General features: G+C 47.2%; 1 protein-coding gene across 2 annotated transcripts in view; it reads right to left on the bottom strand.

Annotated features, from left to right (window-relative positions):
• The window catches only part of igsf9bb (immunoglobulin superfamily, member 9Bb), a 149,286-nt gene that overhangs the window by 22,886 nt on the left and 112,258 nt on the right, over positions 1–14,142 (bottom strand). For both annotated transcript variants that reach the window (XM_008282644.1, XM_008282643.1), the window contains exons 13-16: positions 13,458–13,633; positions 10,075–10,301; positions 5,230–5,314; positions 1,845–2,009 (exon numbers count right to left, since the gene is read on the bottom strand). In XM_008282644.1, coding sequence (XP_008280866.1) covers positions 1,845–2,009; positions 5,230–5,314; positions 10,075–10,301; positions 13,458–13,633 — 653 coding nt within the window. The remainder of the gene's footprint in view (positions 1–1,844; positions 2,010–5,229; positions 5,315–10,074; positions 10,302–13,457; positions 13,634–14,142) is intronic.

Genomic DNA, 14,142 nt, shown 5'->3' with positions numbered 1-14,142 from the left:
GAGGTTACTGGGTGCTTCTAATGGTGAGGGCTGTCTGTACTGGCCCTGTGATGGACTGGTGGGCTGAAGCCTTGTCAGCTGGGATGGGCTCCAGCCCCTCTATAGCAGCACGGTGTATAGAAAACGGCATCCCCGTCAGAGCGCTGCCCCGGGGTGGACGTGTCCAGAACGTGCACCAGAGCACCGGTCAGTCAGGCTGAAGTCCAGCAATGTGTCGTGTTCTAACAACACACTAGTTATTATAACAACTATGAACAATAATGAACAACTAATGATCCTTCCAGCATCAAGCCCTCCTCGTATCTGGACCTCCGTCTGGACAATCCCACAGCCTTGATATCCGACATAGAAGAAGGTTTTACATTTAGTGTCGGGTTATCGGGTCACGACTGTTCTTATAAATAATAATAAAGGCACATCATAACACGGCAGCTTGTTGCTATAACTACTAGCGTCCATCCTCTCAGTCGGTGTGAGCTCTGGTTGAAGCCTGATACCTGCTCAGAAGTCTTTGTCATGGTGCCCACTGCTGGCTAAACCCCCACAATGCTCTCTGCTTGTCCTGCCTCCTTGGTTCAGGTACTACAGCTACTGTACAACACATTCTCTGACATGTGTCATTTGTCTTCTGCTTTATTGATTATGATGCTTTATTATTAATTGATTAATGATTAATCAATGCCAATGACATCCCTGCTCATAATGCTGCCTAGTCAGCAGTGTTCTGGTGGAAACTAGAGGCACAGCCATGTTCATATCAGGTGATTTAGGCTTACACAAAATCCTAACTATTGATGAAGTTAGACTGCATTACACACATACAGAGAGACAGGTTTTTTCTCCCAGAATCCCCAAAATGCAGACACTACGGGGAAACAGTGCATCTCACATTACAGGATATTATTTAGAATATGGTGCCAGAGGGAGCAGAGCGCCGTCCAGGGATCTCATGGGGAAGAGATGGAAACAAAACAGAGGCTGTGGTGCAACACTCTGCTGTAACACCAACAACACACGACAGCGAGAAACAACAAGAGCAGAGGGAAAGTCCTCTGATGGGAAAGTGGTTTGTGTTCTTCAGCTGGAGGTGAGATATGAACGAGCGGTTTGAATATCTGTAGATGAACTGCTGAATGGTTCAGCTTTGAGTCTCCTGCCAGCCTGACAACCGTCACCATGCTGATAGACACCAAACATGAGTCTGAGACGGTTCAGCTGCTTCACACTGGATCTGTAAACTCACATCCTCTAATCATCCGGGCCCAGCATCTTCTCAGACCCACACCTGATTTCTCCTCCACCTGTCAGGATGAACTGACCTGAAGGTCGTGTGGTGTGAGCTTGACTTTGGTTGAACAAACCTCTGATGAGCAAATCAAGTGTCATCAGAACACAGCTTAAAGAGCTTCTTCATTACAGACCAGACATTCACCAGAGTGGTTTTAATCTGCTGAGTCCTCAGACGTTCAGATTATTTTCAGCTGTAGGATCGTGACTTGCTCTCATACTTTTGAGCCTCGTTCATTTTGTTGTTTCAAGTGTTTAACACACAGAAACACTAAAACAACCCTCAGCCCCACGAGGCCATCGATCCTCACCTCAGATCATCTGCTTTGATGTGTTCCAATAAATAACAGGATAAATAAATACACATAAAAACAACAACAACAGAAATAATATAGAGAGGAATACATTAAATCCAGAGAGGAACAGGACAGGTGACCCAGACAGGTGACCCAGACAGGTGAGAGCTGCTGCAGCACCTTCCCGTCCCAACGTTCAGCAGCTGAAGTCAGTGATTGTTTTGTGTGTGGGTTGGCGGCTGTGGAGAACTTTTCTCTCACCTCTTTTCCTCTTGAGCTTCCTCCGGCGCTGCTTGTTGACAAAGCAGGCAGCCATGGTGCTGAACAGAACAGCTGCTGCCAGGAAGCAGATGGTGGCCACGATGCCGGCCACCACCGGTCGCGCCAGTCCACGTTCCTCCACCAGCTCCGGAGGAGGGAAGAAGTCTGCGGGCCAGAGTCAGAGGGGAGAGTGAGGGATGTGTGATGCTGTGGTGACGGAGGGTTTGGTGATACGTACACCGCACTGAGACGGAGAAATGACAAATTAGTTCCACACAGCAACATGTCGGTTTGCTCACTGCACTTCTTCAGTTCACTGCTGATGTCAACATGCATGTTCTGACTCTGAAACAAGTTCAGGTCACAGATGTGAGTCCACTGGAGGAAGCATACTGTCTCCTACTAGAACATCTGTCATCTGATCAGGCAGCTTTTAATTACGAGTCCACAAACTGAATCTGGACTTTTCATTTATTTTTTGGAGCATGCAAACAAACTTCTCAGCCATTATGTCCTCTGCTGGTTTCCTGTCACTGGCAAAAAGAAAAAAGGCATCAGGTCCAATCTTTGTTCGCTGCAGCTGAAAAGCCTTTGAAGGGTGTATGAAAGGAAAGTTCCTGCCATATCCAATGAGATTCAAATATGCTGGAGCTGACCTTTACTGCTGCATGTGGCTTCTGCAGGGTATAGGCCATGATGACATCGCAGAATGATAATTTCTTTCCCAAAATATCTGCATTCAGAACTTCCTGCGTAGAACGCCAACGTGCGACTGCTGCCTCTGGAAGGTGTGAAGGTTTATGAACACTGGAGGTTTACAAAGATCTCCTCTGCTTACAATCATCAGTTGTGTCTGATAAAGCTGCTCCTCAAATAGTCGGACTATCAGCCTGAGAAGTCCAAAACTAAAAACCATTTCACGATTGGACTGCGAGGTTTCTCCTCCTGGTGGATCGATACGTGTGCAGAGAAGCTTTCCCACTTCAGCAGATGAACGTAAAACACATGAAGGACACACATCCTTCTCTGTGGTTGGACTCAACCAGCACAGCACAGGAACAAGATTTAGTAGATGTGCTACTGGCTCACCACAGGGGGGCGCTGGTGTGTCACGTCCACCTCTAGGTGGCAGCAGCAGCAGATAATTTATTATAGGTTATTGTTGTTTGGGTGCTGTTCTAATACCTCATAAAGATCTGCTCTGCTTTCAATAACAAAAGAGGACAAAAGAGGGACTAAATGCTTCAGAAGAGTCTGAAGGAGATGAAGTGTTCCTCAGAGGCCTGAGCGTCTCCATCAGGACGAGCCGTACAGTCCACGCTATCCACATGTTCCATCAGCTGACATGATAACACAGATTTGGTCATTATGATGTCTCTGCATTCATCTCACCATAAACTACTGGCAGTAAAGATATCTGATCCTAACTGTGTTGCAGAGATCGTCTGGAGTTTGTCGCTTTATTCACTGCAGTGTTCACACACAGCAGCCTGGTGGAGAACCAGGACAATGCCCGTCCCATTCCTCCCAGTATAGAGACAAACATCTGGCTGGTTTGCGGTTAAGGAGAGAAACAGCTCGTATCACCAGAAGAGGTCAGTTCTGATGAAGACCATTACAACGTCTTCATCTGAGAAGCAGGAGCGTGAGAACGGGTGAAGACATGAGTAGAAACATTGGATCAGTCTCAGTAACAGGATGACTTCAGTATGTACTAACAGATGGCTCTGGTTGGACTGGTTTGACTGGTTAGACCTGCTCCTACCATAGATGTCAACATATCTGATGAGTTCATGCCAGAGGACAGCTGCTGAGCTCGATGCCGATCCAACATCGTCTATTCTTCAAATAAACAGGAAACTATAACTGCAATAAACACGGTGAGAACAGTTCACCCAACAGCAAGGATCTGGATGACGGTGTCTGTTGGGCTCTGTGGGTTGGGCCAGAACACACAGAACCTCAGACATGGAGGGTCTGATCAGGAACATCTAGAAACTGAGCTGCTCATGAAACTCATGAGTGCTTGCTTGTATTGTATTTACTGACTGGCTCTGCCTGACCTTTCAGGAAGCATTAACAGATGTAGAAACTTGTCTAATTCAAATTTAAAGTGATAATAGCATCAGTCTGGTACGTTCCAGAACATTCACAGCATCCTGTACGTACCGTTATCAGGTAGCTGCACTGCCAGGACACCCTCAGCTCTCTATCCGACTCTGAAGCGGTTTGTCTTCCTGTTTTCTGTTGCTGCCTGCAGTCTTTAGCTGGTTACAGTCAAGGATCCATCAAAGCCAGGATTACTGTGAGCAGCACAGCTCTGCATGAACCAGCAGACTCTGATCCTGGAAACCCAGACGGTGTACGAACACTGCAGAGCTACCAACTTTCACTGCTGTCCTGACTTACTAAGTGGTTTGGTGGCCTACATTCTAATGGATTTGTCAGTGAGGACCAGGGGGGATCTCCGTGGTGGACTTGTTGGAGTGGTTAATGTGCTGCAGTGGAGCGTGATTCAGCAAAAGGCAGAGCAGCATCAGGACCAGTGGAACAGGAATGTGATCAACCACAGAGCGTGGTGTTGTGTTTGGAAGGCCGGTGTGTGTCCACATCATGTTCAGGATGCTCAGAGAACCTAACCCTAACCCTAACCCGGCCGTGTGAACGGTACATCAGCAGACAGCCGAGCAGCACCGGCACAGCTCCCCAGCTCCACCAGTGGGGGGCAGCAGAGCACTTCCAGAGCGCTAAAGCTTCCTGGGAAACCAACAGCTGCTCCTACCAAACCATGTGTACTCAGTGACCTCTGCAGGGGAGCCACATCACATTTTGAGGGGTTTAATTTCAGATTCAAAACAGACTTTCAGTGTTGCAGCCAAAAAAAGACCTGCTTTGATGAGTCTTTTTTGTTTTTTTTAGCACGAAGCAGCCGAGTACGATCCGTGAGGAGTGAGCAGAGAGATGATGTCATACTTTTCAGGATGCTACCAAGGAGCGTGCATGTAAAGTGAGCTTAAATTTAATAGTGCTGAGTGGGCAAAATGTAAAGTTGGAGTTGCTGCGTGTGCAATACATCTACATCTACCGCTCTTTAGCCGGGAAACGTTAAGATAGCCTGAGGTTAGAGATGCTGGTTGCAGCCAGAGGTTGTCGGGTTGAATCCCAGCATTGACAAAACAAGCTCCTCTGAAAGCAAGGCAGAGCAAACACACTGTGTAGTGTAGGGTTCACACACTGTGTAGTGTAGGGTTCACACACTGTGTAGTGTAGGGTTCACACACTGTGTAGTGTAGGGTTCACACATGGGCTGTTTGTACCTTCTTATATATAGAATTTGCTCGTAATCGCCACACATGACATTCTGATCAATGACACGACGGCTCACCTGTGCTAGACACTCCTACGACGTTACTGGGCTCGCTGATCATGTCGTCCATGATGGCCATGACACGGAACTCATACCACGCCTCCTAGTGGTAGGAGAAGAGACACAGGTTAGTGTTCGGAAGGTAAACCAGTCAGAGTCTCACATCTGGAACCAGAAACGGATCAGTCAGCCAGAGGAGAGGTTCTGTTTGTGTCACCAACGTTTGGGAAACAGATTGTTCAGCTCTGTCTGTTACACATGAAACAGTTATGATGCCATCTAGTGTGAGCGTTCTAAAACCTGACACACACACACACACACACACAGAGGACAAACAGAGATGGTGGTATCATCGTGAGGCATTGGGGTATCCTGATTGGACCAGGTGTCTCAGTGGTTAGCACCGTGGCCTCACAGCTAGCAGGTCACCGGTTGGCGTCCCGGTGAGGACACCCGGGATCTTCCTGCGTGGAGTCTCCATGTTCTCCCCGTGCAGCGTGGGTTCTCTCCGGGTTCTCCGGCTTCCTCCCACAGTCCAGAAACATGCTGAGGTTAATTGGTGATTGTAAATTGTCCGTAGGTGTGAATGTGAGTGTGCTTGGTTGTCTGTCTCTAAGTGTAGCCCTGTGATAGACTGGTTACCTGTCCAGGTGAACCTGCCTTCACCATGAGTCAGCTGGGATAGGCTCCGCCCCCCATGACCCTGGTGAGGATGAAGGTGTAGAGATGATGGATGGATTGGACCTGACACTTTGAACACAGAGTTAGCGGTACCAGACAGGGAGGGTCTGCATGATGGGATTCATGAAGCATTCAGCAACGTGTGGAGTTTGATTCTCAGTCGGGACTAAAATGATCTTAACTTTTAACCATCCATCCATTATCTATACACCGCTTAATCCTCATTAGGGTCGCGGGGGGCTGGAGCCTATCCCAGCCGACTTAGGGCGAAGGCAGGGGACACACTTTTAACCATTTCAAGCATTTTAAAATTTGGCTCCTGCAAGTCCAGTCTAGCCAACAAAACATCTAATAATAGACCAGTACCAGGTCAGAGCCCAGAGGAGACGTTACCATTAATACCTGTACTGAAGTTGAATCAAAGAATTTCAAACTTCAAATGTTCAATCAGAGTTGGTATGTCTGTTCCAGGGCAGCCTCACATCCTGTCAGCATCAGGCAGGAAGCACGAAGACTATCGAAGGCAACAATCAGTCTGCAGCTAACAGTGTCTCATCTGGGACATGTCCAAGGACGAACATGGGACAGGGTTTAGTTTGACTTGGAAAGATGACGGTGCACAACTTAGAAGTGAATAAATACATGTTGGAGGAGGAGACTGTCATTTGTGTCACTGTGGAGTGAAAACTATCTGGTGTCTGTATGAAGACTGTGTTTGTCTGTGAGGCCTAAAGATGCCACTCGTCTACATACGACTGATCCGCTCGCATCATTCCCTAAAAAACATTTAGTTTCACGTGTGCATCATTTCAGGGACAAACTAAACCGCACATGACAGAGTGATGATGAGCTCAGTGTGAGACGACCTGACAGGACGCTGTCATGAAAGACTGACTTGGACTTTCTGAACCCGTGTGCTCTGCAGAGGGCCGGGTCAGAACAGAACAGTCAGTTGTTCTGCTCACAGACACTTCAGCAGGGAGCAACACACACTTTGTCGCCCTGTTGGTTTGATAAATACGCCCAGATGATGGATTTACATGTGACCACAGCACCTTCACACCAAAACGCAGCCGTAGAAACTCCAGCGAGTGTCCCTCTGGGTCACATGATCTCAGCAACGCAGAGGGAAATTTGCAATGGAGAAGTTATACAATCAAGGTGTGTGTGTGTGTGTGTGTGTGTGTGTGTGTGTGTGACAGAGAGAACAGTGTGTGTGGGTGTTTGCAGTGCAATGGAAGGAGAGATAAAAGCATTGCGTGGAGCTGAAGTGGTGGATAGATTAAAGACAGACGCTCCGTCGTGTCAGAGCTCCTAAATCACAGAACATTTACTGACTTTCCTTCCTGCAGAGCTCCAGGAAATGTTTAGCACTCTGAAAATAATAATAATAACTAAAGAGCACCGTGTTCATTATTAGTATTGATCCGGTTTGTGATGTTTCAGTTGCTCCGCACACGACACGAGAAGTCCTGAAGCGCACACGCGTGTCCTACACATACACACAACATAGTAAAGAGAAGAAACCACGAGATATTTAAAGAGATGTGCTCACCTGCATTGTTACTATGACAACCAAGGTGGCTATGACAGCACATGAACAGCCACAAAAAATAAATAAATAAGAAACTTTGGCAGCAGCGCTGATCTTCACCTCAGTGGAGCATGTTGGTCAGAACATATCAAGAAAAAACATCCGTGTTCTGCAGCAGCTGGTATGTTTGTGGCGTGATGTCATCTGAGGCTGCTCAGTGAGCACCCAGGTGACAGACGTCCATCCATCCATCATCTCTACACCTTCATCCTCACCAGGGTCATGGGGGGCGGAGCCTATCCCAGCTGACTCAGGGTGAAGGCAGGTTCACCTGGACAGGTAACCAGTCTATCACAGGGCTACACTTAGAGACAGACAACCAAGCACACTCACATTCACACCTACGGACAATTTACAATCACCAATTAACCTCAGCATGTTTCTGGACTGTGGGAGGAAGCCGGAGAACCCGGAGAGAACCCACGCTGCACGGGGAGAACATGGAGACTCCACGCAGGAAGATCCCGGGTGTCCTCACCGGGACTTGAACCGGCGACCTTCTAGCTGTGAGGCGCTAACGGTGCTAACCACTGATTCACCTGCAGGGAGGACAAACTTCTCTATGATGATGATGATGATGATGATGATGATGATGATGATGATGATGATTATTATTATTATTGTGATTATGTGGCGTTACGTATAAACACAACATTTTCTAAACATGTTCTAAACAGACTCATGGTTTCGTGCTAACTCTAACTCCAGAGCCGAGGGATTGATTTTGTGTAGCTTTCACTTCTTTTTTCTTGTTCTTCCACCTTCAGCAGCAAACAGTGACAAACTGTTAAATCAATACAGATGGGAAAGAGCAAACAGGAAGAAACTAAATTTAGTCCCATCAAATTACAGCAAAAGATTTCCAAAGGCTTCGTCTGATGATGTTCAGATGAGGTGAAATGATGGAAAGCTTCTGCTTCGTTTACAGTGTGAGTGTTGAGCAGATTTGATGATGTGGAATTAACATTTTAAACCTTTTATCTTCATGATATTTTCCCCTTTGATGACACCTCAGGATGCTGCAGTGGAGCTCTGCCTGGAGTCCTGCTGCACATTCACGTGAATGTTGAAGGAAACATGCTGCTGCTGCTCCTGACCGGACACACCTCGTCCAGTTCTGGGAACTACGGGCTGTGAAAAGCGTTTCTTTTCTCAGTGGTCGCTGCAGAAGCGCCTCTCATCATCACTGATGATCCCTGACATGGAAGCTGGATGCTCCTGCTGACTGACTCAGACTGAGATGTTTCCTTCTCTGCTCCAGTTTGAGGTCCACAGAGAAATCAGATGTCACACAACATCCTGACTGCTGACAGCAACAGCTCACACGTGTTGCGTTCACATGGAGCTGTTTGGTCCGTGTTCCTGTATCGTATGACTGCAGACGACCAAACAGAGAAGGGTTCACTCACACCGTCTTCTCTGTATGATCTTGAGCACCAGCATGTAGAACTGTTTTTAACACTCCATCTGCTGCTCATGACCATCGGGGAGGTATCTGATCATTCTCCATCCCATTCTGCACAACAAGCAGCAGCAGCATCCAGTCGATGTCTGAAGGCCGTTCTCCACTCCAGGCACTTGTAGGTCATCTTAGGGCAGCCTGGAGCTCTGTGTGTTTTTTAACTGCATGAACGGTTTCTGGATTCTCAGTGTCCTTGTCAAGCAGCAGCCTTCTGCTCTCTAACATCTACACTGGACTCTTCATACAGGCCAACACGACATGGTTCAGGTTCCTACACGCCCATAAAACCTCACGACTCCTCTGAGTTTATAAGGAACCATCATCAACCACATGGAAAACAAGGAGTCCTGCAACAGAGGCTCTGATCCTCACAGAGCCCGGATCATCATGAGCTCTGTTACAGGAACAGCCTGGACACATGGAGACAGATGAAGATGAAGGCTGCTCACACCAAACGCTGACTTATCCTCTCTCTGCTGCTCTTGTCCTCATGACTTCATCAGTAAATAAACTACTGTTGAAGTTGATTTAAAGGCGTGTGCTGCCGACACAGATAGACTCTGTAGTTTCACACGTCTCTGTAACAGCGGTCACGTCCTCAGACTTTTTGACCATATGGACACAACAAAAAGCCGAGAACAGGACCAAGATAGAGACAAGATAAGATAAGATACGGTTCAAATAAATAAATTAAACAGACACGACCAAAGTGTTGTAGCTCTGGTCTGTTCAGGAAGCTCAGGATGACAAACAGGATGAATCTCAACCTCACGCTCCTGATTCACAACAATTATTAAATAGCAGACTGTTAGCTCTGTTCTGATCAATAATTTAGGGCAGCACTTAGGAAACAACGTGTGGCTTTGGTCTTGTGGATGCTTCGGGCTATTTTCAAGAACAACAGGATCGTAGCTCTGAAACGCTTTCAGTTCAGAACCCCTGACAGCCCAACGGACCGAGAGAGAAACCAGCTAATATCTGGATTCTAACTGATGAGTAAAAGCTAATTAGTGAACTGAAGGGTGTGTTGGACCCTCCACTCCACCTCAGACCTCTCTCTGGACCTGCCAGGTGTAGGTCTTGTACAAAACTGTGTGAAGTCTCCAGACCGTGTGCTGTGTTTTACCTGGACCAGGTCTCGGGCCAGCAGCTCCGTCTCCCCGGCGGGAATGCTGTCGTCCAGGACCTCCCATCGTTCTCCCAGACGAAACTCCATGACATAATGCTGGATAGGTGCTGTGTGATTGGCAGGTGGGATCCAGGTGAGCAGGACTCCCTGCTGCGTGCGATTGGCTGTGAGGCACCGTGGTGGGGTAAGCAGCACCAATGGTTCAGGGGTACTTATAGGAAATACTGGAAGAGCACATGAGGGTGGAGAACATGTGAGTGACTCAGTTCTAGTGAATCAGCCGCCTTCACACTTTGACACCAACATGCATCCGAACTGTGACCAGATGTGAAGAAGCTTTGATACTGAATTCATCAGCAGCATGTGCAGGAAGCTCAGTAATGTTTCTCTCTGCTTCATCATGTGTCCTGACAATCTGTTTCTGTTCCTGCTGCTGTTAAACCTCCTCCCTTTACGGTGGCTTCAGTGTTTCCTACTTTAACAGAAGTCACACCACATGCTGTCTGTCTCTAAGCAGCTGCAGCGTAGCGTCACGCTGGACAAACGTGGACTCAGGTTCATGTATGAGCGTAAAGTTTTGTTATTTTAAAGTGAATTTAACTTAAACTGTCGTTTTGTGTTTTCAAAAGAACCAGAACCATCATGTTAGCAAACCACCAAACGTTTCCTCTGTTCTGTATTATAAACGTGTGTCTTTACGTCTTGTCTAAACCAGGCCTGCTGGTCTCTGGAGCAGCGTCCTGTCTTTGTACTCACTCAGCTCCAAGTTCATTTCAAATGAGGAAATCTGGAAATAACAACTGGAATAAAGGAAAACAAATCCGTCCTTTATAAGCTTAATATCTAAATGCCTTCATTCAAACTTCAGTTATCTGACCTCAGATATTTTAATCACAGAAGACAACTTTGAGCTAATTGTTGAGTTCAGTGACTTTACGTTTGCTGGCAGCAGAGGAACGTTTCTAAGCAGAACATACTGCACATTATTCATCCTGTATGAGTCCTGAGTCCAGGCCAGATCCTAGCGACACTCAGCACGATTGAACCCAAATCCACAGGAGGCCAGAGGCCACGTGATAAACACACATCCCATCTAACAGGTTCAATTAACAGTTATTAAAAGGCCCAGAATTCATCCTTCTCTGAAGTTCTTTATTCATAAACTAGCTGAGTAACAGCCCATGCTATTGAACATCTGCTAGATAGATCCGTTTGGTTTCATTGTGAATTATAAAGCAGTCGGCAGCCAGCGGCCCATCAGGCCCGGCCACGTTTAATACCGGTACCACAACCCGCCCCGGTGCTGGTCCTGCTCAGCACAGAGGCTGACTGGTGCAGATATGAAGATGGATGTGACCTTGAAGTTCTTCATTTCTACAGCATCAGATCTGGTCGTTAGGTGCTTTTGCAGACTCTAGAAAAGGCTGAATGGCAGAACATGGCTATGGGTCTTCTCTAGGTCAGGATCTTCATGAACAGAAGTAAAAATATTGTTTTTGCTTTTCAGGTCTCAGTCTGGTCTGGTGATGAAGACAATGAGAGTTATTTCATTACAAAGCTCTCCAAAGTGCTTCTTGTTCTCATAGGTCCGGTCTGACTGTTACTGACTGAATTTAACCAAAGACTGAAGATCTTCACGTCCATGCAGTTGCCTTCATTTACTGTCTGAGGACTCAGCCTCCCCATTACCATGAAAACAGATGGTTTCCTACACGTCTGCTCTTCCTTCAGCGATGGCTGAGACGTGTTATATGTGACGGCAAATGAAGGATGGAGGACTTTGTTTAAAGTGTTGTTGAAGGAGAGGAAGCCAACAGGCAGCTCCTCTGCTGACAGCTTCGTCTTTTTCTTTCTCATCCTTCACTGACACAGAAGGTGATGCAGCATGGATAGTTATCTCCATCCAGCATGTCACTTATCTCTAACTAACAACCTGTGACAGCTTCATTTACACTGAATAAATGTCCGTCGACTTCACTGCTTTAAGGATGAAATAATGCACCATCACTCAGACAGAGCTCCGGTGGAGATTCCAACACTGTCGCTCAGATGATCACCACAAACAAACGTCTCGGGTTTGTTGTACAACATCATGAACAACAACCAGTTCTTATACAGAACCAGAACAAGCAGGTGAACTCTTCAGCTTCACTGGTCCACTGACAACAACGTCCCCCTGAAAAACCATTCTCAGTCAGTCGGTCACAGTCGGGCCAAAACCAGCACCTCTGGGCGCTGTGGATCAGAGAACGTTGAAGCACATGAAGTCTACAGGCTAGAGTGTGAGTTTCACAACTCTGAAAAGGAAAAACAATGTTTTTGACTTGATCCTAATGAACCAGTAGTCTGGAGGATGAACAACAGTCTGATCAGTGAACGGACTGAAGCAGGAGAATGCTGCTGTGAGTACAGCAGAACCGGACCGCCTCCTCATGAAGGACCCGACCTGGGATCATGGTGCCAGGCTGCACTTCAACAACACACTGGGAGGAAAGTGTTCAGTCACAGCAAATCTCAGCTGATGTTTGGTGAAACGAGGGTTTCTCTGCAAACCAGTGTCTCCAGTCTGGTGGTAGAACCAACATCACTCTGCTTTCTGACACTGGACTGTGTTCAGCTCAGAGGAGACAAACAGAGCTTTCTGACTACACCTGCTTCACCTGGTCGCTCACAGGTAGCTGTGATGAACAGACCATCCAGACAGGACACACGCATAAAACACCATGTTCGTCAAATCAAGTCGTAAATACATAATTGTTGAAAACGTCCATGAACATGATCAGCTCAGCGTGGATGTGCTGGTAGCTGCTGTTGGTGCTCCGCCAAACCGCCGTGCACGTATGAAGACAACCGCAGACGTGTGACCGACCCAGACAGGAGGCTCAAACACCAGCACTGAACGCTCCCTGTGCCGTTACTATGAAACTACTGCACCGGGGCAGCTGTGTTGTCTCATGATCCAGCTACGATTTACCACCAAAGGAACGGCGCCGCTATCGATATAACACCACACGTCCTCGTAGTGCTTCACATTTTACAGCAAATTTCCATAAAACGTAATGAAAGGAGGGCGTTGTGTCGTGTTAGAGCTGATCTGCTCCTCTGCACCTTCAGCACTAAACACATCTGGAACACCAAAGAGGTCGGCCACTGTTCTAATTGTTAAAATGAGGAATCGAAGAATGCAAATTAGAATCAAGACAATTTCTCCAAAACTGAATACAGCGGTGCCAGAAAGAAAGCCCGTCCATATGGACAAGCTGCTGAATGAGATGATTGTTTTGTGTACAGACTAGCAGCCGCTCTAGCCGCCTGCCTGCCAGAGCAGTTTGTTCTGATTGGATCCTTTGTGGTGGCTGAGCGGCGGTGGGTGTACTCACCTAGTGTGTTCACAGTGACAACCTCGCTGAAGGGGCCTGTGCCAAGCTTGTTTTGGGCCAGAACGCTAAACTGGTATGTTGTCTCTGGCTCCAAGCCGGGCACCACCATCCAGTCGTGGCCTCCAGGCACGGGTATGGAAAGCCAATCATGTGGACCTAAACGCTCCCTCTTCAGCCTGCACAGGAGTCAGGATGAGAGGTGATGGACAGACGGGAAAGACTTTTAAAAAGGTGACTCAGGAGATGGAGATGGAGGTTACAGAGGTGCCGTCACTTTTAGGTTTTAGGTAAACAAATGTACATTCCAGCTTTTTCTCAGCAACAGAATTAAAGCACAGTTTAGCACATGACAGCAGCAACAAACAGAAGGAGTCATAAACGCTCTGAGTTCCTTATTACATCATTCTAACATGAAATACTTCAGCATGTATTGTTCTCAGTCACAACACGGCTTTCACTGGATGGAATGAAGCCCATGCTGCACTCAGCTCTGCACTGTGAGCCCATGCCATACATGATGCAGCGACTGAAGCAGACACCTGCACACATGCACACACTGCAACACTGCTGTCAGCAGCACCGGGAAACACAACAACACACTGAATGGTACAGGAAATGCAACGTATTGTCCACTGATGTCATCTAAATACTGTAGCTACAGGACGATGGAGTAAGTCAGCACGTT

This window comes from Stegastes partitus, unplaced genomic scaffold, assembly GCF_000690725.1.
Source record: "Stegastes partitus isolate 25-593 unplaced genomic scaffold, Stegastes_partitus-1.0.2 Scaffold280, whole genome shotgun sequence".
In the NCBI taxonomy this organism is placed as follows: Eukaryota; Metazoa; Chordata; class Actinopteri; family Pomacentridae; genus Stegastes; species Stegastes partitus.
Note: the sequence above shows the minus strand (reverse complement) of the source record. Positions and strands in the feature narration are given on the sequence as shown.